Raw genomic sequence first — 22,777 nt, forward strand, 5'->3', positions numbered from 1 at the left:
GCACACAGTGCAGGCGAGGCAATGTGTGCTATCTAAAAATGCGTTGCAGTCAAATTGGCTTATTTAACTGCACCACTCGAAAACATAACCACAATCACCAAGTAGGGCGAAGACATGAGATGCATGCCAAAATTGTACACCGTCTGGTGTATCTCTGGTCCTTCTGTTATTACTGGGTCTAAATATCAGAACACCCTACCCAAAAGCACTATGAGAGTACCCTCACCAGAAACACCAGTAGCTCAGGAAGTGCGATACCACAGCCATCTCAAGGGCAAGAAGTGATGGGCAATAAACAGTGGTTTCATAGCGATGTACAGTTCCTGTGTCAGACGACGTATAGCTCGCTGTTGGCCTCTGTCGTCGTCCAACATGTTGCCAGAATTGGTTGCCTGACGCGTCACAGAGTGCATCGTGTCGTTGTTTCCGGGGATCGCCACGAGAAGGCTTCTGTCATGATCCTCTCCAGATCCTGTAAACCGGATAGAAAAAAAAAGATCTACCTGTAAAGCCATGTTGAATCACTGGCTGCATCTTTGTGATTTCTGTTAATTAATCCATGAGGAGTATGCCAAGTTAACGGCAATTTCACAATATAACGATGGCAACCAAAAAGAGATTTTAAGTTTGCATTGATCGTATTCAACTTTGCAAAACAGAAACTTTCCTGATCACTGGCAAAAATGGAATATAATGTGGGCTGGTGCCAGATCCATCCCATAATCGGCATGTCAGAGGATCATCTTGTTTCTGTATAACTGGAGCTGTATTGAAGAATGCCATTTATTTACTTTTTTTAAAGCTCCGCAGGCATCTTGTGTCATTCGCTTTTCACCCATTTTACAAACAAACAAAATTAATTGATGAAATTATTCATTAATGTATACAGTTTTTTGCATTTATTGCTACATGGGTCTTTTTAGTTCTAATAACTTTCAAAGCACATTTCAGTTTGTGCCTCTATTAATTGATAGGATTATATTAACATTTGCCTTCAACCACAATAGTTTATGTGTAATAACCCTCCCAAAATATGCAAACTGCAGCTTTTTTTAAATACTGAGATAGTTTTCATAAGGTGGTTTAACACTGATCTGAAAAGAATGTTGTTTTAAAACTTCTTCAGTCAAAGAAAAACACACATACTTACATTTGTAGATAAATTCAACATACTGAAATTCACGTATATTCCCAAGTTGAATGGAAACATCATGCTTTCCGCTCCCACCTGCCAATGGGTTTGAAATCTTCTGTCTCTGTTTCCATCATTGTTAGGATGTTAGAGGTTCGGTGAATAGTGAACAGTGGAAAATTCTGTTGTCGTACAAAACCTCTTATCAGCAGAAAACAGATGGTCCTATGTAAAAAAAATCAATGTTCAATTGCATTATTCTGAGCAACATAGAGGATTTGAAACCGTGGTAATAACTAGGGGATTGCTTTCTGCAGCTGCCAGCGCAGATGCTTTTGTTCTTGTTAGAACTTTTAAGCAGAAACCCGACAGGCAGAAGATAATTTTTCTTAGTTTACATCCAAATAAAAGTATATATTTCTGTATATTCTTCTTGCTTATAAAAGTCAGTGAAGTATTTTATATGCAGAAATTATAAACACATTTAAATTTAATGCAACAGGTTGAATTTGGAACTGGAATTGGTTCATCGAGGAGGAAATCTGTGTCTAGGAGGAGCAAGTGCTACTTCCAAAAGATCCTGTTTAAGTAAGTGCAAACATTATATAATTGTAATGCTTCTGTTAAATACCAATTATTACCGCTGCCTGTGTACTCTAGCTACTACTCTTTTTCTTTCTCTCATGTAGTGGTATTTAACCAGGCATTTTATTGTGAACATTGCTTGAGGATAATCCTTCAGATAATTGCAGCCTATAAAACTGTAGAAGCTAACAATGGTTTTAGAAAAATTGGCATATCAGCCTAAGCTCTTAAAACTGGAATATACATGCATCAATCGTGGCTTTTGCTGAAAGGGCTGAAAGAATCTTGAATAAGTTAATTTTCTTTTATTGGCATTCTGCATTATTATTCAAATCACACTTTCTGCAATCCTGTTCATCTTTCGAGGAAAATAAAAATCTTCTTTGGTCTCAAGCAGTGATAGAAATTGCTAAGTGCCCGAAGTCTGAACAAACATCCTTTGAGCGCATATTTCATTGAGGAAGCTCAATTTGTACAGTGGCAATAGAAGCAAAGCAGCCAGGGGTACCAACCTGCAATAAGCCTGCTGCATGAGTCCTGTTTATTCTGTTTGGTTCACTGTAAAATGTTTAAGGATTTTCCCCCTTTTCTGTTATGTCATAATGTATTTATGGCATATCTCACTTTACAATTAATTCTTTAAAATTTGTGATGACCATTTTTTATGTTGAAAGTTACAATTTGATCCTTTTTTGCAGCATAAGGGATTGCTATAAATGATAGCTGTTTGCAAAATTTTTTGAGATGGGATTTGACATACGGTTCTATTGAATGCCGATTTTGGATAGTTAAAATCAGCCATGATCTAAACACCAGTCAGTAAATCTCGGAGATATTCAAGATATCCGCCTGGGGAGAATCAAATAAAATAGTTACAGAAATATTTATGTTGACCCATGAGTTCTAAATCTCCCGTTCTGTCCCTTTTATTATCGATGCTTCTCAAAGTGAAAAATAACTTTGCCCTTGACAGTGGTTTTGAATAACTTCCACTGATCCTGGAATGATTAGCCTATGTGCTCCCCTTACATTAAACAGGGATGGTCGAATATCTGCCATTTAATCATTTAAATGGAAGTAACTCCTCAACTTTAAAAATTTTGAATGATGAGCAGGGAAATAGGCTCATATTTCTCGTTAAATCTCTGCAAGGTTCACACCTCTATGGTTTTAATTGGGAACGCAAAGAGGAAAAATGTTTTTAATTGCTTTAGTGTTGTTCAGTGTTTTTTATGTTTTAGCAAGTTTTTAAAAATTATTTGATTATGTTTTTAAATAATTATGGATGCCTTTGATACAATCTCTTAAATCTTTGACAACTGGCAATGTTTGAGGTTGGGTAGTAGGTACAAAATACAAAAAAAGAGACAAAGTGCTGGAGTAACTCAGCGGGTCAATAGGGAACATGGATAGATGGCGTTTCGGGTCTGGATCCTCCTTCAGACTGACTGACTTCAGTATGTCATTGGAGAAATCCTGCCAGCAGGATTGTGGGTATTTATAGCAATTTTAAAAATAATCCCTGTCCTTTTCACTACTTTATCCTGGCTGACCTTGTTTTCTACTCTATATTTATAAAATACAATACTCGGAATAGGCTTATCAGAATCTTTGATGTTATTACATTTTGTTCTGAAAATATATGGAGTTGCTCCATTTATTCCTAGTTTATCTTCAGGACAAAGTAAACTGAGGTGCAAAAAACTGGCTTGTATCTTCTAACCTTTTGATAAATAAAATATTTGAGTCAAGCAAATGAATGGTTATTCCAGGGATAAACACTGCATTTGTAAAACTGCAAGGTTTTCATGATTGTTTTTAGTTCTTCATCAGTTAAGGGAATATACAAAGAGCATAGAACATTGCAGCAGGGGAAAGGGCCTTGGCCCACAATGTTTGTGCCGAACATGATGCTAAGACCAACTCCTATCTTCCTGCATACAACCCATATCCCTCCATTCCCTGCATATCTGTATGCCTATCCAAAAGTCTCTTAAATGCCACTATAGTATCAGCCTCAACTACCACCCCGGCAGTGCATTCTAGACACTCACCACCCTCTGTGTAATATGCCCCTCTGATGTTAAAACTATGCCTACTAGTATTTGATATTTCCCAACTGGAAAAACGATTCTGACTGTCTACTATGCCTCTCATAATTTTATATACATCTATCGGGTCTCCCCTCAACCTCCGATGTTCCAGAGAAAACAATCCAAGACTGTTCAACCTCTCCCTGTACCCAGACCCAGGCATTATTCTGCTAAATAATCTCTGCACACTTTCCAAAGTCTTCACAACCTTCCTGCCTTGGGGCAACCAGAACTGCACGATCTTCTAACAAGGAAGTTATGGCCAAGATGTCAAGATCCCTCTATACATTAATGCTGTTGAGGGTCTTGCCATTAATTGTACATTTTCGCATTGCATTCGACCTCGCAAAGTGCAGCACCTCGTACTTCGGTTAAATTCCATCTGCCATTTTTCTGCTCATTAATATAGTTGATCTATATCACACTATATACTTTGACAGCTTTCCTCATCAACTGCAATCTCTGCAATCTGAGTGACATCCACAAACTTAATAACCAACCCATTATGTTTATGTCCAAGGTATCTATATATGTCACAAACAACAGAGGTCCCATCTCTGGTTCCCTGCAGAACTCCACTAGTCACAGACCACAAATGGGAATTTATAATTGAAACACCTTTTTATATACATTATTACAAATAATGGGGAATTGTTAATTTTCCAAAATCCTGTTGAAATGTGCCATTGGTGCATCTTCCCAGTTAATTTAATCATCTATTATTCCCTATTCTAAATAGATTTATGGTTCTAGTTTTAGACTTGCCTCTACAAGCAATTAATATTTATTTGACAACATCTGCAAGCTGTTTTATTCCACTTCAGATCCACAATGTAAAAACATTTAACTTAAAATTCTGCTGAGGTCAAGGGAAAAATATGTTATAACACTGAAAATAGAGGCACCAATATGGAGTCCTTTAGGAAGGAATCAAAACAGATTTCTGCAGTTGAATTCATTATATGCAGGACAATATTTAAATAAAATGTTTAACTCGGTCCACTGGATATTTAGACATGATATTTATTAAATTTAATGTCCACATTTCAGTGCATTCTAGTGACACCAAGAAGATGATGATCCAGTATATAGTTTAGTAAACAAAAAGTGTAGGATTGAGTGAATTCATCATTTGTTAAATTTATAACTATAAATTCATCTTAAAAATGTAGCTAATTGTATGACTAATAGTTTGTTTGCATTTCCTATTTAAAGTGGAAGCAGTAAAACTCCAGTAATCTGCTGCACATTTATTTTAAAGGTTCAAATTTATTTGTCACATGCACCATGAGGTGCAGTGAAATGAATTTACCATGCAGTGTTACAATTAAAAAGGACATAATACACAACATAATTCAACACAGACATCCACCGCAGCATTCTTCACTGTGGTGGAAGGCAATACAGTTCAGACAGTCGGCAAGTGATTGGGGAATGTTGGAACCAGGGTCCAGGCATGTGTTGGGGAGTATTGGGATAGAGATCTGGGTTGGTGGAAATTATAAACAACTCTAGAGAACTGGATGCCAAACCATCAGGATTTCCAATTCCTTGCCGGGTGTCGCCGGAGAAGAGATGGTTTGGCATCCAGTTCTCTGGAGTTGTTTACAATTTCCACCAACCCAGATCTCTATTCCAATGCTCCCCAACACATGCCTGGACCCTGGTTCCAACACTCCCCGATCACTTGCCCAGGCCACGTAATAGCTCTAACAGTTTTTAAAAAAGAAGACCTTGAGAATATCCTTGAAGCATTTTCTGGGCCCTCCTGGAAATCTCTTGTGACGGAGCAGGGAGAAATGTACCTGCTTTTGGAGTCGAGTGTTGGGCATGTGAAAGGTATGAACCAAACTTTGAAGCTAATTGAACATTTTTTATGAGCTTAATACTGGGAATGTTGGCCCTTGAGAGAATATGAATATTGATTTGAATTGCCTGTCCTGTCAATGGATTAGAAAATTTTGAAGAAACAGTTTTGGTTTTCCATTCAACCCACCAAGGATAATTTCACATTTCCTAATGATACACACCACCTGTCACTTTCTTCCTAGTTATACCCTTTACTTTTGCAAAATTGCTGAGAATATCGGCCTGTGTTATTCCACCTCTTTTCATGCCTCTCTTTTTGTGTCTCCGATGATGGTTTCAAGTATTTTATCTAAAAGTGATGAAGTGAACAATAGTTCCTTGTTCTTTGTCCCATTCTCGTTTCTCCAGGATAATGCAAGAAATGGGAAACAATAGATATGAGAAATGATGGGAAGGGTGAGGATATTTGCTGAAGATTTTTTTTAAAAGTATAATATTTTGATAGGTGGAATAGGGAGAGACATGAATTAGAGTCAGTTTACTGAATCATCAATTTAAAACTGCCACTAGAGAGCTTAAGAGGAAAGTTAGGAGAAATTCTTGATGCAAGATTAGTTTTGAGTCACTGTAACAACGGTGCAACCAAAGCACAATGGTCTAAATGGCCTCTTATATTGTAGATTCCTATATTGTAGATAGTATTGTCATTGCAAAGTAGTGCACCAGTAATTCAGTAACTTGCTGAACTGTTGAGATATAAAACAAGATCTAATGCTAGAATATTACACTTTTTCGGTGACAAATATTTTGAACTTGGTCCTATAATCCCACCAATGTTTTTGTTTGTTTACATTATTGAGTAAATTATGGCTCTATATTGAGCCCAGTAAATCTATTTTAAAAGGCATGAGTAGCTACTTTAGCATCTTCAATTCTGGGATATAAAATACTCAAAGACATGGTTTGAAAAAATTAGTACAGTATAGGCAAAAAGTCAAAAATGTTTTAAGACTGTATCATAGGATTCCGATACAGAAGAAGTAAAGAATCAGTAAAGTAAATTCTCCATTTATCATAACTCTTGGTGGAGGTGGCCTTTCCTGTGATATTTTACATCCAGAGTCATATTGATATTTAAGGGAAATTATTATTTGGCTTAATATTCTTCAAGTACAATTCAGACCTCCCAACTTGTACAAAGGAAATGCAGTATCTTTCAGACTCTTTACAATTCTTTGTAAAACGAAGGTTACAAGAGGGAAAGTATTGAGGGAACTCTTCCATGCTCTGATTTTTTATTTCCCTTGTATTAAGTAAACATTTGATCAAGTTATGAGAAACTGTTCAAGAACATGTGTAATTATGCTCCTAGAGCTAGACCCTTAGTCTAGTTCAGTAAAATACAGTCAAGCACTGGACCACTAAACTTTTATTTTATGAAACAATAACGAATTCCCGATACGATACCTAGCCACACTGCGGGATGAATCCCTGCCTCTGCTTGTCCAAGCCCTTCAGCCTTGTGCAAGCATATACTTCCAAAAGGTTACGCAGTCCCATGCACTCCTCCAGAAGATCAACAACAAACCTCGCGGGATTTACCTTTTATAGGTCATCGAACCCCGTGGGGCAGGTCTACATGGGGGTGGTACCCCTACAAACCAATCACAAATATTGATTACATTAAGGTGTTATTGATAGTTCCCCAACCCAATTACAAAGCACCCCATTACAATGTTTCTACAGAAGCCTCTGGAAGGAAGTCAATCAATCAAGTAATGCAACATTCTCCTGGGGAGTATAAACAATTCAAACAAGGCTTCACACTCCATCCAATCATCAAACAGTAACACAAACATCTTGCAACATTATTAACAGTATGTAGAATTCTTCAGCAGCCAGCCAATCATGCTAATGCATCTGCAACACCTTTGGGTTTCTCTGTAAAGTCCTCATACATTTTAACAATAGAGAGGACATCTGGATCTTTCCTTATCCTGCATATCAATCTAGGGTCCAGACCAACTGGTGCCAATCCACAGCCTGCAGCTTTTCACAGACAAGAGGCCCAGCAGGTTTTGCAGATGCAAAGGTCCTCCATTTTATATATCTCTATTTTGGCCAATATTAACATTCCTCCCTTTTATCATATGATAACATTTCATTAATGATAACCAGAATACAATAGTGACTGCTTCATTCTAACAGATATCTTAACAAAAAGATGCTGATGTATTTTCCCAATATTTCATCAAGCTTCCCGAGTTTTCATGGGCGTAGCTTCATGATTTCCGTCTGATGAGTCTTCACCTCCTAAGTTTTCATGGGCGCAAATCCCCTCCATCCATCTTGATAATTCATCTGTGCTTGATCCATAGTAGAGTATGAAGTTTCAAAGAGAACCTGGAATAAAGTAAGTTAGCAGTCCCTATTTCCACTGATACTCTTACAGTGGTGGAGATTTACACATGCATTCCTTCCATCTACTTTCACTGCTGTTGGAGTAGTTAGGAGAACCTGGTACAGTCCTTCCCAGCGAACTTCTAATCCTTTCCTTACCCAATTCTTAATAAGGGCATAGTCTCCAGGTTTCACTTTAGTTGAAGCTGCTGACAAAGGCATCTCGCTATAGGCTGCTCTTACTCTACAGTGTGAGTCCCTCAATGCTCTGGTCAAAGCTAGAATATAGTCGGTCATCTCCGCAGTCATATGATGGAAGTTAATTATCTTCATTGCATTCTGATTTCAAGGTGTTCTTAAGGGTTTACGATAAACAATTTCAGCTGGACTCAGTCTATATTTCCCTACAGGCGTGGCTCTCATCTGAAATAAAGCTATGGCGAGTAATTTAATCCAACCATGTCCAGTCTCCGCCTTTAATTTAGCTAATTTAGTTTTAAGAGTCTGTTTTTCCCTTTCTACAAGTCCAGCAGCCTGTGGTCGATAAGCACAGTGCAATTGCTGCTGGATCCCCAGCTGTTCACAAAATTCTTTATTGATTTGTCCAATAAAGTGTGGACCATTATCTGAACTAAGTCAAATAGGGATGCCAAATCTAGGGACAATTTCTCTCATTAACACCTTGACAACAGTAGCCGCTTTATTATCAAGGGTTGGGTAAGCTTCGATCCACCGGCTGAATACATCGACTATGACAAGTACATATTTATAACCCTGGCACCTTTCTAATTCGATATAGTCCATCTGTAGTGTCTCAAACTGACTCATAGGTAATGGTGTTTTTCCTTCTTCGCATCCCATTCCTTTCCCTGGATTGTATTTCTGGCAGACCAGGCAATTACTACTTACGTTCTGAGCTAAAGTTTGGAATTTTGGATGCCACCAAGTAGCCAAAAGTGTCTCCTGCTGCTCTTGCACCACAATGGGTTGCATAATACATACATTCTATAACCCATACTGCCATAGAATCTGTCATGCAAGTTTACCCTGCTGGAGTGGTCCATAATCCAGTCATACAATCCAGTACACATCCAAGCTGTCTCCATCGTTCTTTATCCCTTTCAGTAGCTTCCTCCTGCAATTGAACAATTTCTTGGATGGTTGGCATCAGCCTCTCCGAGGGAGACGTTATTTAACCTTTTAGTCTGCCTCATCATTTTTGGTACTACCATCTTATGTTCCCGTGACACTTTCTTTGCTACTAAATCGGCTATACGATTCCCGATATCTATTGTGGTCTGTCCTTTTGTGTGGGCGCTACATTTCATAACAGAAATGTGTCTGGGTAGCATTAAGGCCTTCAATAAATCTGTCACCAATTGTTTATTTGAAATTTGAGTCTCTGCTGAAGTTACAAATCCCCTATTTTTCCATAATTGTCTGAAATCATGTACCACTCCAAATGCATACCGAAAATCAGTGTAAATATTTACCTTTAAATTTTCCCCAATAATGCATGCCCGAATTAAAGCAAATAATTCAGCCTGTTGTGCAGAGTACGGTGACTCTACAATTTCCCCATTCTGATTAACAATTGCGTACCCAGACAATTTCTCTCCCCATAGTCCAATAGATGCACTCCCATCTACATAGAAACATAGAAAATAGGTGCAGGAGTAGGTCATTCGGCCCTTCAAGCCTGCACCGCCATTCAATATGATCATGGCTGATCATCCAACTCAGTATCCTGTACCTGCCTTCTCTCCATACCCCCTGATCCCTTTAGTCACAAGGGCCACATCTAACTCCCTCTTAAATATAGCTAATGAACTGGCCTCAACTACATTCTGTGGCAGAGAATACCAGAGATTCACCACTCTGTGTAAAAAATGTTTTTCTCATCTAAGTCCTAAAAGATTTCCCCTTTATCCTTAAACTGTGACCCCTTGTTCTTGACTTTCCCAGCATCGGGAACAATCTTCCTGCATCTAGCCTGTCCAACCCCTTAAGAATTTTGTAAGTTCTATAAGATCCCCCTCAATCTTCTAAATTCTAGCGAGTACAAGCCGAGTCTATCCACTCTTTCTTCATATGAAAGTCCTGACATCCCAGGAATCAGTCTGGTGAACCTTCTCTGTACTCCTTCTATGGCAAGAATGTCCCTCCTCAGATTAGGAGACTAAAACTGTACGCAATACTCCAGGTGTGGTCTCACCAAGACCCTGTACAAATGCAGTAGAACCTCCCTGCTCTTATACTCAAATCCTTTTGCTGTGAATGCTAACATACCATTCGCTTTCTTCACTGTCTGCTGCACCTGCATGCCTACTTTTAATGACTGGTGTACCATGACACCCAGGTCTCGTTGCATCTCCCCTTTTCCTAATCGGCCACCATTCAGATAATAGTCTACTTTCTTGTTTTTGCCACCAAAGTGGATAACCTCACATTTATCCACATTATATTGGATCAAGTCAAGTATCCTTTATTGTCATTCAGACTTTTCAGTCTTAATGAAATTTCGTGCCTTGCAGTCATAACATAGAATAAAATAACAAAACACACAATAAACACAGATTTAACATCCACCACAGTGAGTCTTCCAGGCCCTCCTCACTGTGATGGAAGGCAAAAGTCTTAAAGTCCTTGTCTCTTCCCTCCTTGTTCTCCCTCTGCGCTGAGGCTATCCAGGCCTCCGATGTTCTGACCCCGCCGGGTAATGGTAAGTAAGTCCCGTGGCTGAATCCGAGCTCCGCGAACGGGCTGGTTTAAACTCCGCGGCCCGGGCGGTCGAAGCTGCCGAAGCTGCCACCCTCCAGTCCAGCGGACGAAGCTGTTGTTGCGGGAGCTCCGGAAAAACAGGTCACCATCCTGGGACCTGCGAGCTCCCGACGATGTCGTCCACTGGGCCCGCGGCCGAGCCTCCAAGGCTCTGAAGTCGGGTCGCCTCCGCCCCAACGCCGCCACAGCCCCGAAGTCTGTCAGCCTCTCGTTGGTAAGTCCTGGCTGGCTCTGCCTCCGGAGCCTCGAGGTCGGTCCCAGTTGGAGGCCGCCAGCTCCGTCATTAGGCCTCAGCGCAGACGGAGACGGGGGGATACGACAAGAAAAGGTCGCATCCCCCCGAAGAAAGAGACTAAAACAAGTTTCTCCCACCCCTCCACACATACACAACTAAAATAAACTGAAATAAACTAACAACGGGACAAAAGAAAACAAAAAAAGAAAAGAAACGGACTGCAGGCGAGCCGCAGCTGCTAGGGCAACGCCGCCACTTCCGGAGTGGCGGCGATTATTTTGCCGAGCCATTGTTAGGTGCTGGGTTTGGAGCTGCCCTAACAATGCCACTACTGAATGTGATCTATATACTACAATCTCCTGCTGGAGAGTCAAATTAGCAGCTGATGGTAAACTTATTATATATAGCAGTTAGAATTTGAATGCAAAGTGAGTGCCCCCTGGCTACAGGATCTAATTTAGAAGAGTAATGGGTAACTGGTCTATGTCTATCCCCATGTTTTTGAGTCAGAACGGAGGTTGCACACTCGGATAAAATAGTGCAGTAGAGCTGGAAAGGTCTGTCGTACAATGGTCTTCCCAACACCGGAGCTTGCATCAATGATCTCTTCAAGTTTTCAAAGGCCTCCTGTGCTTTCTTGGTTAGTTTAAATTCACCCTCCTTGCTGGTATAGGGTGTTAGCTCTTTGGTTTCTAGAGCTATGTTAGGGATCCAAGGTCTATAATAATTGTGCATGCCAAGCCATTGCCTCATTTGTTTGGCTTCTTTTGGGACTGAGAATTCGCAGAACGACACCAAGTGACGCATTAGGAAACGATCATCAACAATTCTTTACATTCACAATAAAACAGGAAAAAAAATTGTGGCTGGTTGTTATTTTAAGTGATTTGTGTGCAACCCAGTAATGTCATGTTTTTTTTTGGAGGAGGGGGGGGGGGGATTTTAGCAGAATAGGAAATTATACAAAACAATTGAGATCATTTTGTGTATTGTAGGGGCTGAGGAGGATCTGTATACAAATCATCTCGATTAGGATTTAAGTTATTTGAGTGTCATGTGTACAGATTGGTTATTTTAATATTGAAATATGGTATTTTACGGCAGATCATTGGTTAAATTCCCAAAAGAAAATAGCTAACCTTATGAATGAAAACCATTTAACGTTAATCACGTTTGATTGCCTTGTCTTTCTGGGCCAACAAAACTGAGAATTTAGAATCAATGTGGTGCCCTTGATTAGCACTCTGCAAATATGCTTCTTTCAAAGCATGGATTAAAAATGTGAAGGATATTGTATTTTTCTTGTATTTGTTGGAAGGTCTGAATTGTTCTTGGCGAATATTAAGACAAATTATAATTTAACTTGAATATCAATATGATTGTCTGTCATTATATGAATGCTACTCTTTTGACACCAGAGTTGTCTGGATGTCATCTGACAGCTCATGCCTCAGGCTTGTAATTATCTCCAGCAGCTTTTAAAATAATTGAAGATCGAGATTGCACTGCAATTGATTGCTGTCACCTGCATCCTGAATACAGAGTAAATGAGGAGGAAATTATTTGGCATCCGTTACTTTTCTAACAGCAAATACTGAAAATGTGGATGATATCTCTTGAGCATTTACTAGTGAAATCAGTTTAATTAACTTTAAGTTAAAGCAAATGTGCTCTTGAGTACTTGAATATAAATGAAATAATGTTCACAAATGTTGCAAAATGAATATTATATTTCTGCATACAGTGAATGTCACTGGGTTGATATTAGATCAATAACCATTACAGTACATTTTCTCAGATGAAACCTAATAATTCTATTCAATTGTTTTTTTCTGTTTGATTCTCCTTTATTATATTGGCTATTATGAGTACAATTCCATGGATGCCAAGTCAGTCTTTAGTAACCGGTTTGAGTGTTTTTTTTCAGTTGTGGGCAGGTATTGCGTAGGAAAGTAGATGAATCATAGGATCAGGTGCTGTGTCATATTTGATGGATTAGGTTTATCACATGGAACATAGAACAGTACAGCACAAGAACAGGCCCTTTGGGCAACAATGTCTGTGGCAGACATGCCAAGTGCAAATCTATCTATCTGCGCATAATCCAAATCTCTCCATATGCCTATTCAAAAGTCTCCTTCATGCCACTATCATATCTGCCTCAACCATCACCTTAGGCAGCACATTCTACGGACTTGCTATGCTCTGTGTTGTATTATTTTTATTATATTGTTATTACATTAATAAATCAATAGATACTTGCCCTATACATCTCCTTTAAACTTTATCCCTCTCACCTTAAAGCTTTGCCTTCTAGTATTTTAATTTTTTCCATCCTGGGGGAAAAGATTCTGACTGTCCACCCTATTTATGCCTCTCGTAATTTTATATACTTCTATCAGGTCTTCCCGCTACCTCCAGATTTCTAGAGAAAATAATCCAAGTTTGTTCAACCTCTCCCTATAGCTAATACCTCCTAATCCAGGCATTTGAAGTGCCACAAAGTGTACTCTTATATTTCCTATGTCCATATAAACCACACCTGGTATTGGATACGATTAGACACAAAATGCTGGAGTAACTCAGCGGGACAGGCAGCATCTCTGGAGAGAAGGAATAGGTGACGTTTCAGGTCGAGAAGAAGGGTATCGGCCCGAAACGGCACCCATTCCTTCTCTCCAGAGATGCTGCCTGTCCCGCAGAGTTACTCCTGCATTTTGTGTCTACCTTTGATTTAAACCAACATTTGTAGTTATTTCCTACACGTTGGATACGATTAGCTATCCATCCCAAAAAGAAAAACCCCATGGAGGCTTATTACAGCCTCCATAATGCAAAGTACACAAATGTACAGAGTAAGTTACCCTGAATTAGCCAATTTGTTTTTCTTTGATTAATTTTTGAAAATAAGTGCAGAGAATTATAACTGTTCTTGAGCAATCGCCTTCTGGCGAGGCCGTCCTAAACTGCTCAAATTGATGTTGCATGTTGTTGCATGTCAAACTTTGGACTTTCCCGTCAAATTTTCCCAAATAACTTTTTGCATCAGTTTAATAGGGCAATCCTCACCTGAAAAGTTTAAAACTGAGTATTAAACTTGCCCTATACCCTAAACTTCTGAATTAGACATGGATTTTCAAATAATGTACACATCTATCTATATCTATATACTTTTAAAACTCTGTGTGTGGGTGTGTGTCATTTTGCCTTTGAAACGTATTTTCTCGAAAACCAGACGCAAATACGCTGAGATTTTTACATATTTCGGAAGCGATTTAACTTGTGATTTTGGAAAGCGACATATCTGGAGAAAATGGATAGGTGACATTTTGTGGTGTGAATCCCTTCTGATGGGGGTGAGGGAGGGGGTGGGGAAGAAGGCTGGAAGAGAGATGGGGCAGGACAAAGCCTGGCAGGTAATAGGTGGATACAGGTGAGGGGGGGGGGGGGGAGAAAGGTGGGGGGTGATAGTCAAATGGCTGGACAAAGGCCGGAACGTGCGAGGCAAAAGGATTGAAGAATTGTGAATATTCTGTACATTGTGTCCTATAGCCTTCTTGGAATTCCTTGACTTAATTATTTGGAGTCGTCAAATATTTAAAACCTCAGCTACTTAGACAACGTTGTTTAAATTTGAATTATTAATTTCTCAAGAATATAAATGTCCACCTTTGTATTAAAATAAAGATATTTGTTTCTAGTTTCTTATTTATAATGATTCCACGAGAGAATAGTGACCAAAGCAAAAAAACAAAAATATCCACCAGGACAAGAAAACATCTGATAACTACAGTCGTCTGCCTTTTAAATTTTTTTTTGTCTTGTTAAATGTATGTCTTGAGCTAGTTTTTATTATTTTGTTTAGCTGTGTGTATGTGGGGGGTGGGGGGTGGCCTGTGGGGGAAACCGTTTAATCTCTTCCCTGTGCGGGGACCCGACTTTTTCCTAGTGCGGGTCTCGGATGTCGTTGGGCCTAACATCGAGGAGCCGGCGGCGGCCTCCGGCCGGGGACTGACCTGAGGGCTCCAGTCGTGGAGCCTGCGGACCTGAAATTGCGGAGCTGGCCGTCTTCGGAGCAGGAAGAGCTGTGGTGGCACGCGGCCGCGACCCGACTTTGGAGTTCGGAGGCTCCGGCCGCAGGCCCGGTGGGCAGGAACATCAGGAGCTCGTAGGTCCCTGGTGGGAGACTGCTTTTCCGAGCTCCGCAACTGCAACTTCTCCCGCTGGAATCGCGAGGTTTAAAGTACACGGAGCGGGGCCTAACAATTCTAAGAATGACTCATTGAAACCAATGGTGCTTGACTTTTATTTTGTGGGCAGGACCAGATTGACAATTTAAAGTCATGTGAAAGAATACATGTCCTGAACTTCTTGAATATTTTTGAATATATCCAAAGTTGCACTCTTCATGTTATTCCAACAGCAAGGGTAGTTAGTTCCCATTGCTACCAAGCAGCTATGCACTTTGCTAATACGGCAAATTAGACATTTTCATACCAAACGATTGGCCTTCCAAATATTAAGCATAACCCTTTTGTGGTATCTTGTTCATTTTGAAGCCAGCATTTCAGTGACAAAATAATGAACCATGCTTTAAATTGTCTTTGGAGTGTGGGAGGAAACCAAAGATCTCGATGAAAACCCACGCAGGTCACGGGGAGAACGTACAAACTCCCTACTGATAGCACCCTTAGTCAGGATCGAACACGGGTCTCTGGTGCTGTAAGGCAGTAGCTCTACCACTACGACACCTTGCCGCCCAATTGTGAGAGGCCCTTCAAGGAAAATTAGCAAGGACACCAAATTCCAAAAAATTAATTTAAAAAAAAAATGTTATTCTGATGTTTATGCCATTCATTGTTGACCGCAGTCCACGTCCTTCATCCGACTTCTTGTAAATCTATATACGGGTCCACTGCCAATTTTCTGGCAACTGAGAACACAACTGAGAACTGAAATCCAATCCCATCCCCCCCCCCTCGGAAGTCCCCCAGAAAATGCGGCGCCGAAGCTGGGTGTGGCAGCCGATATCATCAGGACTTCTGCGGCCAGACGTCCGATTGGCGAGTCAAATTTGTCGCCTGTGACCAGGACTCTTGAACTCCAGTTGATCCGTTCCCATAGTTAGCTTCCAAGGCTGACTTTGTGGGCCATTGTTTTGGGCCCTCCCGAATCCTAATGGGCCTGTCCCACTTAGGCGACTTTTTACACGACTGCAGGAGACTATGCGGGCGCCACATGTTCGTGGGTGGTTGCCGGGTAGTCGCCTTCATGGTCGTGAGGATTTCCTGCATTCTGGGAACTAGCCGCGGCCTCATTATGGTCGCTGCTAATTTTTCGACATCTTGACATGGTGACCAGAATAAAGCCGCCATGGAGAGCAGTGAGAAATCTCGTGCCGTAGGTGGGTCGCCAGGAGGTCCTAGTGGGTTGCCAGGAGGTCGAAGGTTCTCGTAGGTTGTAGCAGGTGCTGATTGGTGAATTTCATTGGCTCATTGGGGAAAAAAACATAAGCAATAGTTTTCAGAACCAAATATAACCGACTGGAAATGTTAAATGTCCACCGAACTTCACAGCCGTGCAACTCTGACTTTTTAAACGTTGTCTCCACTCCTTCTCCCTCTTTCTCCCCTCTCTCCTCCCCCTCTTTTAAAGCACTTACCGTACACTGTGTTTTAGCCGTCTTAATTACAGCGCCAACCTTCCTGTTCATCGAGGTGTGTGTTTGTATCACCTTGGCTTTGCACCGTGTGAATTTCGTCAGACAGCACTCCTCCCATTTGCCCTGTCCCCCGCCTGCATAACGGGCTGGTGAAGGAAGCCGGCAGTCGCCTGAAAAATCGCCTAAGTGGGACAGACTCATAATTGGACCGTTCCAGTACCATTCAACTTCTCTCGGAGGCCTTGTCCTCTGTTGGCCCAGTAATCCAGCAGGGCTTTGTAACCAAGGGTGCTGGAAAATCAGTGGATAGAGGCAAATTGTGGAGAATTGTTTACATTTGGATTACATTTTGTAGTGTTTCATATACTTTTATGTGAAGTACTCAAGGCCTTTAAAATGCTATGGAAATTTACTTGGACAATTTATCTGCATAATTTAAATTACATTAAAACTGGTCTATTTAGGAGTTCAATTAAAATGAATCTTCACATGCTAATCTATAATTCCCTATTCCCCCAAAATGGCCAATGGTAAATTTGTTGACATTTTTAGGACTGATTCTTTTTCAATTTGGTACGGATTCAAGGTTCCTAACTCTTAATGATGCTCCAAGTCACTTTGAATGGAGTGCAACCAATTGACATAAGTGCAATTATAATTCTCATAGGTTAGTGTTGAGTCTAAACTGCAGTTCGAGAACTTATAAAACATTAATTTGTTCTATCTGCTGAAAACTGCAAATAAAATAAAATACCCAGATTAAAACACTTTAATTTGATGAATTCTTAATATTTATCCACATGGGCAAAGAGAACTTGGCAGTTATGACTTTACACATTGATGTCAAGGGTACAGTGCCAACTGCACGGCCATGACTCAATGTCTCCAGTTTTTCGTTCATTAAGTTTTGGTATTACATTAATAGTACCTAGCAATTAAAAGTACCAGTTCCATAATCCTATTTGAATTGTTCGTGGAGATTCTGAATGGATGTCTAGAGGAAATAGAATCATAGAATGCATATGACCTATATGGAGGAAAATGCTATACTGCTCCTGAAGGGATCATTGCATGTTAGCTGATGATTTAATAAAAGATAAATTGCCTTGTATGGTGGCAGAACTGTATGATTTATGGTTAACAGCTCTCCTACTAACATAAAACGAATTGATAAGGGATAAATTGTGACTTCTAAATGTTTAAATACAATACAATTTCACTTTGCTTTTATTTGTGAAATGCGCTGCCAAAATGAATCGTGTGTGTGTGTGTATGCACTTGTGCATATGTTCAATCTAAAATGTAGAAAGGATCTCTATGTAAAAGATGCTAAATGTTGTTTATATAAAAGGATATAAGCGTCATTAATACTACTTTGTGCACACATTGGACAGGGATTTATGTTTAGCAATGGGGTTCTTGGTAGTTCCACACATAAAGGAATAAAGTTAAAGGTTTTTTCTCAAACAGATGATCAAACTTAATATCGAAACCACAGAAAAATTTCAGAACTTTAAGTGTCATCTGATCAGTTTTCTGCTCGGATGTTGTCTGATTAGACCTCAAGAAATCAGACCTCAAATATGATGTAACAATTACTACCAACTGTCTTACATATTGGATTGATACTCTCTGTTGAATAGGTTTGCAGGTTTTAACCAATGCATGTATCATTTAAGTATGTTTGCATAAATTTGAATAAACATCTTTATTAAAAAGTATATTGCCACAGCTTTTTCATCCTCTGAAAATTGTGTACAACAAAGTTTTGTTTAATGTTTTTAAGAACATGAAGTAGGAATGTGTTATACTTAGACATCATCTTAAACCTTTTTTATAAATTTCAGACCAGTTGTTACATGTGCTAGCTATGCATATGCGCCTTTTTAGAATTGACTCTGCATACAATCCCTGGGCACGACTTACACGGTTGACACAGGTTATTGATTCAGGGTAAGTACTCCACTTTTTTCTAATTTGTTGTAATGAAGTAAAATGAAATCAATACATTTCAAGTTTTCTCACTGTAGGATTCTCAAATATGGGAACAAGTTGTATTATTACAAGTACAGTACTTTGAATGAATGAATGAATGAATGAATGATGCTTTATTGTCACATGTACCTAGGTACAGTGAAATGCTTTGTTTTGCATAAAACCTCGGCAGTACACAAGTGTCACCACGTGTTGGCGCTGACAAAGTTACATAAGTACCAAGAGAAGTAGTTCTTCTGCATTGGAAAATACCACACATTTTCTGCAATTCCTATCCTACAGACGATCCTTGGTTGTTAAAATAGTTCTGTTGCATTGTTTATCCTTTTTCACTCTTCTAAAATAAAGAGCAAAAGATTCAATAAAATGGGGCGGTACAGTGGCGCAGCAGTAGAGTTGCTGCCTTATAGTGCCAGAGACCCAGGTTCGATCCTGACTATGGGTGTTGTCTGCATGGAGTTTATACATTCTCCCTGTGACCGTGTGGATTATCTCCAGGTGCTCCGGTTTCCTCCCACACTCCAAAGACGTACAGGTTTGTAGGTTTATTAATTTCTGTAAAATTGTCCCTTGTATGTAGGATATTGTTGGTGTATGGGGTGATCGCTGGTTAACGAGGGCTCGGTGGGCCGAAGGGCTTGTTTCCATGCTGTATTTCAGCTAAAGTCTTCTTTTCCTTCGTTTCTAATTTTTTGCCTCCTCGAAATTCGCTATCCACCTTCTATATCTTATGCCATTTAGTTTTTTCATCCTTCTCCAACACTTCTCTCTCTTCTGCATCTTCTCCATATTCGTTCTTTACCTTATTATCCAAAAAATCTGTGGTGCACTGCATTTGTAAACAAAATCTTTGGCTGCATTACATCATCAATAAAATTGATGTAATATTCTAATTAATTATCTTTGAAAAACTATTTTTGGAACAAATATCATCTCTACAATGTTTTTTTTTTAGTGAGAGCTGATGCCTCGCCAAAATATACTTATCAAATTCACTAATTTGGGAATTCACTGCTAACGAAGGTTACATTTCCAGTTAACCAGTCCAGAATATTCTGTCAGAAACTTTTACAAGCTGGTGAAGATTTATTTAATTCCAAAGAACAATTCAATGGAATAAAGGATTACACCTGATGTGACATTTATTTACAATTGCTTACGTTATGTAAAGGGCTTTGATTTGACACTTTTTTTAAAATCCAAACTTATTGTGAAGTAATTACTCTTTTATGCTTTTTATTCTCTAGAGAAACTGTCCTCAGGTCACAGTTTAAGGTCAATAGCATTTGGAATGGGTTAAGTAAAAAAAAATTCTCAGTGATAAATTTGCAAAAACAAATCTTCAGCTGTCATGTATACTTGTAACTGTGTAATTTCTACTTTCAGAATATGTGATGATGAGAAGCCAGATGTGCCATTATTATACCGAGATGTTCCCTCGCTTCTAATGATCCTTGTTTTAACTATGCCACAAGAATTGCACAAAGGCAAGTTTTAATTTGTACTAAAAAATGCTGCTTGTATAGAATAACCAAACTTGCATTTTGCAATGAACAAAAATATGATAACATTTTGAGTGTAACAATCAATTACTGGTTACACTTGTATAGCAAATAAATGATACTATCTTATGTGTATTGCACTAAACAGTACTAAAAAGACCTTCAGTATGAGCTTGATATACTTATCAGCATTGTCTGTCCCTTTGCCTTGTTATCAGCTTGGTTGTACATAGCATGCTAAAGCTTGGAAAGCCATTGAGGCTTTTTATTTATTAGTAAAGTCCTTTTGATGACCTTCATTTGTTAACAGTACTGCGATCTGTGTGATCCTTCAATCTCAGCTCAGTGCCTGAGGGATAAAGATAGCAATTTACATTGAATTTTAGCAGTCACAATTGCAGCAATCATGTATAATAAGAGGTTGTACACAAAAAGTGATAATTACAGTAATGCTTACTGGATGCGACATGTAATGTCAGCACATGGCCTCAGGCTGTGTAGAACGTGTGACGAATGCAAAATTGCAAAGATTTTTGATCATACTTATCAAATTTAATATATCTATTTGTTTTAACAGTAAATTAAAATTGGAAGCACCCATGAAACATTATTAGCTGATTTAAGCCACTGTACTGCAAATGGTGAATTTATAATTAGAATAAAGTTAGTATTTTTGGAAGAAAGGATTGCCACTTTGCAGAAGCAAATTCAACATCTTTTTTAACTTGTAAGCTGGAACCATGGAATTCACGTTGTCTTGTTAGTGGTCAGATGAGAATTGGTATCTTTTCCAATCCTACATCGATTAAACCAAAGTAAATGCCATGACATTGTTCATCCTGTGAAATAAAATGGATCAGAGACACAGCTGCAAATTAAGTCTTTTATTACAGGAAGGACTTCTTGATGGAGGTCAGAACAATTGTTGGTGCCGGTAGTGCAATTGTTGGAAGGAGTGGGGGAGGGGTGTAGACGCAGTTGATGGAAAACAAGCATGTACGAAATAGATTCTGAGCAAATAAAAGGTTTAAACATTAAGACACCGTCTCCAGACATGCTGAGAGTGTAATTACAGAGCACAAACTGTCTATCCTCTATAACTGTGCGTGTATTGTTATCACGGAGGTTCTCCTAATTTTGTTGGGCTTGGGTAACTTTAGAATATGGTTGATGTGGGAAGATCGTTGAAGTAGAACTGCTGCAATATTATTTTGACCTTTTCCTGAACCAGTGATAGGTGAATGCCCCTGAATTTAGCTTATAAGGTTATAGAGCAAAAACTATTGAAGGATGAGAATGGAATTTATGAATGCATTCTATTGGCTTGTATCTATAGGACATTATGGTAGGTTGAGAATTGAATGGTACTGTTAATATGCATCAAAATATAATTGGATAATCATCATTTGGTACTTCTGCTACATTCTATGCTTTGACTTGTGCAGATTGATCACTTATTTATCCTTTAATTTGTTTGATTATTGCTGCATCATTACAATCTCCATAGTTTTAAACATTTGAATTATTTTTTTAATGTCAAAATGAAGGATTTCAGAACTAGAAGTTGTAATCTCTTTTTTGCATTGTATTAATATGCGACCAAATTAGTGGGTAGACACAGTTTAAGTTTTATTTACAATCATTGCATCTTATCCTTAATTTCAGTCCCAAATGGTCTGGTATGTCATTTTCATTTTGAAGACCAGCCAGCATTCTGATCTATTGGGATGATGCTGCCAATCTGGCATTACATTACATACAATTTCTTGCTGTGGAACAACATCCGCTACAGAAGCTCATTTACTCTGGATCTTTGCAGACAAAGAAAGAGGACATTTCATCCTGTCAATCTAAATTGAATTTGATTGCAGCTTTCAGGATGAACAGGCTACTTAAACACAATCTTATACCTTGTCTCCTCATGGAAATTTAGGTTTTGTAATAGCTTTAAACAGGAACTTGGCAGTTCAGGCAGCTACAAAAACAAAAAAACAAACAAGTAAATTATTTGATAGAAATAAAATGATTACAATTATATTAGTCTTTCACCAACTCTTTTTAGTCCTTTCCTCAATCTTCCTCACTCCCAATTTTAGGTAAAACACCAGCAGCATTTGGGCAGGGAATGGATAGGCACTGTTTTGGGTCAGGACCCTTCTTCAGACTAATTGGTGTAGGGGGAAGAAAGTTAGAGTACAAAGCTGCTTGGGAACAGATGCAGCGGTGAGAGTAAAAGGGGGTATCGTTGTAAGAAGCAAGATGGGAGGACGTGTAGTCAGATAGTCTCTTTTAAGCGTTCCCTTGCTCACTCACATAATTGAGCGGTCTTTGCTATGCACTGTCACTTATATCTATGTGTGTATCATCGCTCACAGCTTTGTTCCATTGCTTGCTCCCTTGTTTGTTCGCTGCTTGTTCTCATTGATCATGCTGCTTTGCCTATTATTATTGCCAGGTTTGTACATTTTAAACTGCACACGTATGCAATGTAAAACAATCAATGATTCCAGTGCTGACCCAGACTAGCGAACCTTCTTTCTTGAACTTTGGTTCAAGTCCTTTGAATGTGTAACTTGTCCATTT

At 39.1% G+C, this 22,777-nt stretch overlaps 1 protein-coding gene across 5 annotated transcripts in view; it reads left to right on the top strand.

Moving 5' to 3' along the window:
• ubr3 (ubiquitin protein ligase E3 component n-recognin 3) overlaps nt 1-22,777 on the top strand; it is a 188,320-nt gene that overhangs the window by 138,078 nt on the left and 27,465 nt on the right. For all 5 annotated transcript variants that reach the window (XM_033023993.1, XM_033023989.1, XM_033023990.1 and 2 more), the window contains 3 exons: nt 1,635-1,720; nt 18,545-18,650; nt 20,079-20,179. In XM_033023993.1, the coding sequence (XP_032879884.1) occupies nt 1,635-1,720; nt 18,545-18,650; nt 20,079-20,179 (293 nt within the window). The remainder of the gene's footprint in view (nt 1-1,634; nt 1,721-18,544; nt 18,651-20,078; nt 20,180-22,777) is intronic.

This window comes from Amblyraja radiata, chromosome 7, assembly GCF_010909765.2.
Source record: "Amblyraja radiata isolate CabotCenter1 chromosome 7, sAmbRad1.1.pri, whole genome shotgun sequence".
Classification (NCBI taxonomy): Eukaryota; Metazoa; Chordata; class Chondrichthyes; order Rajiformes; family Rajidae; genus Amblyraja; species Amblyraja radiata.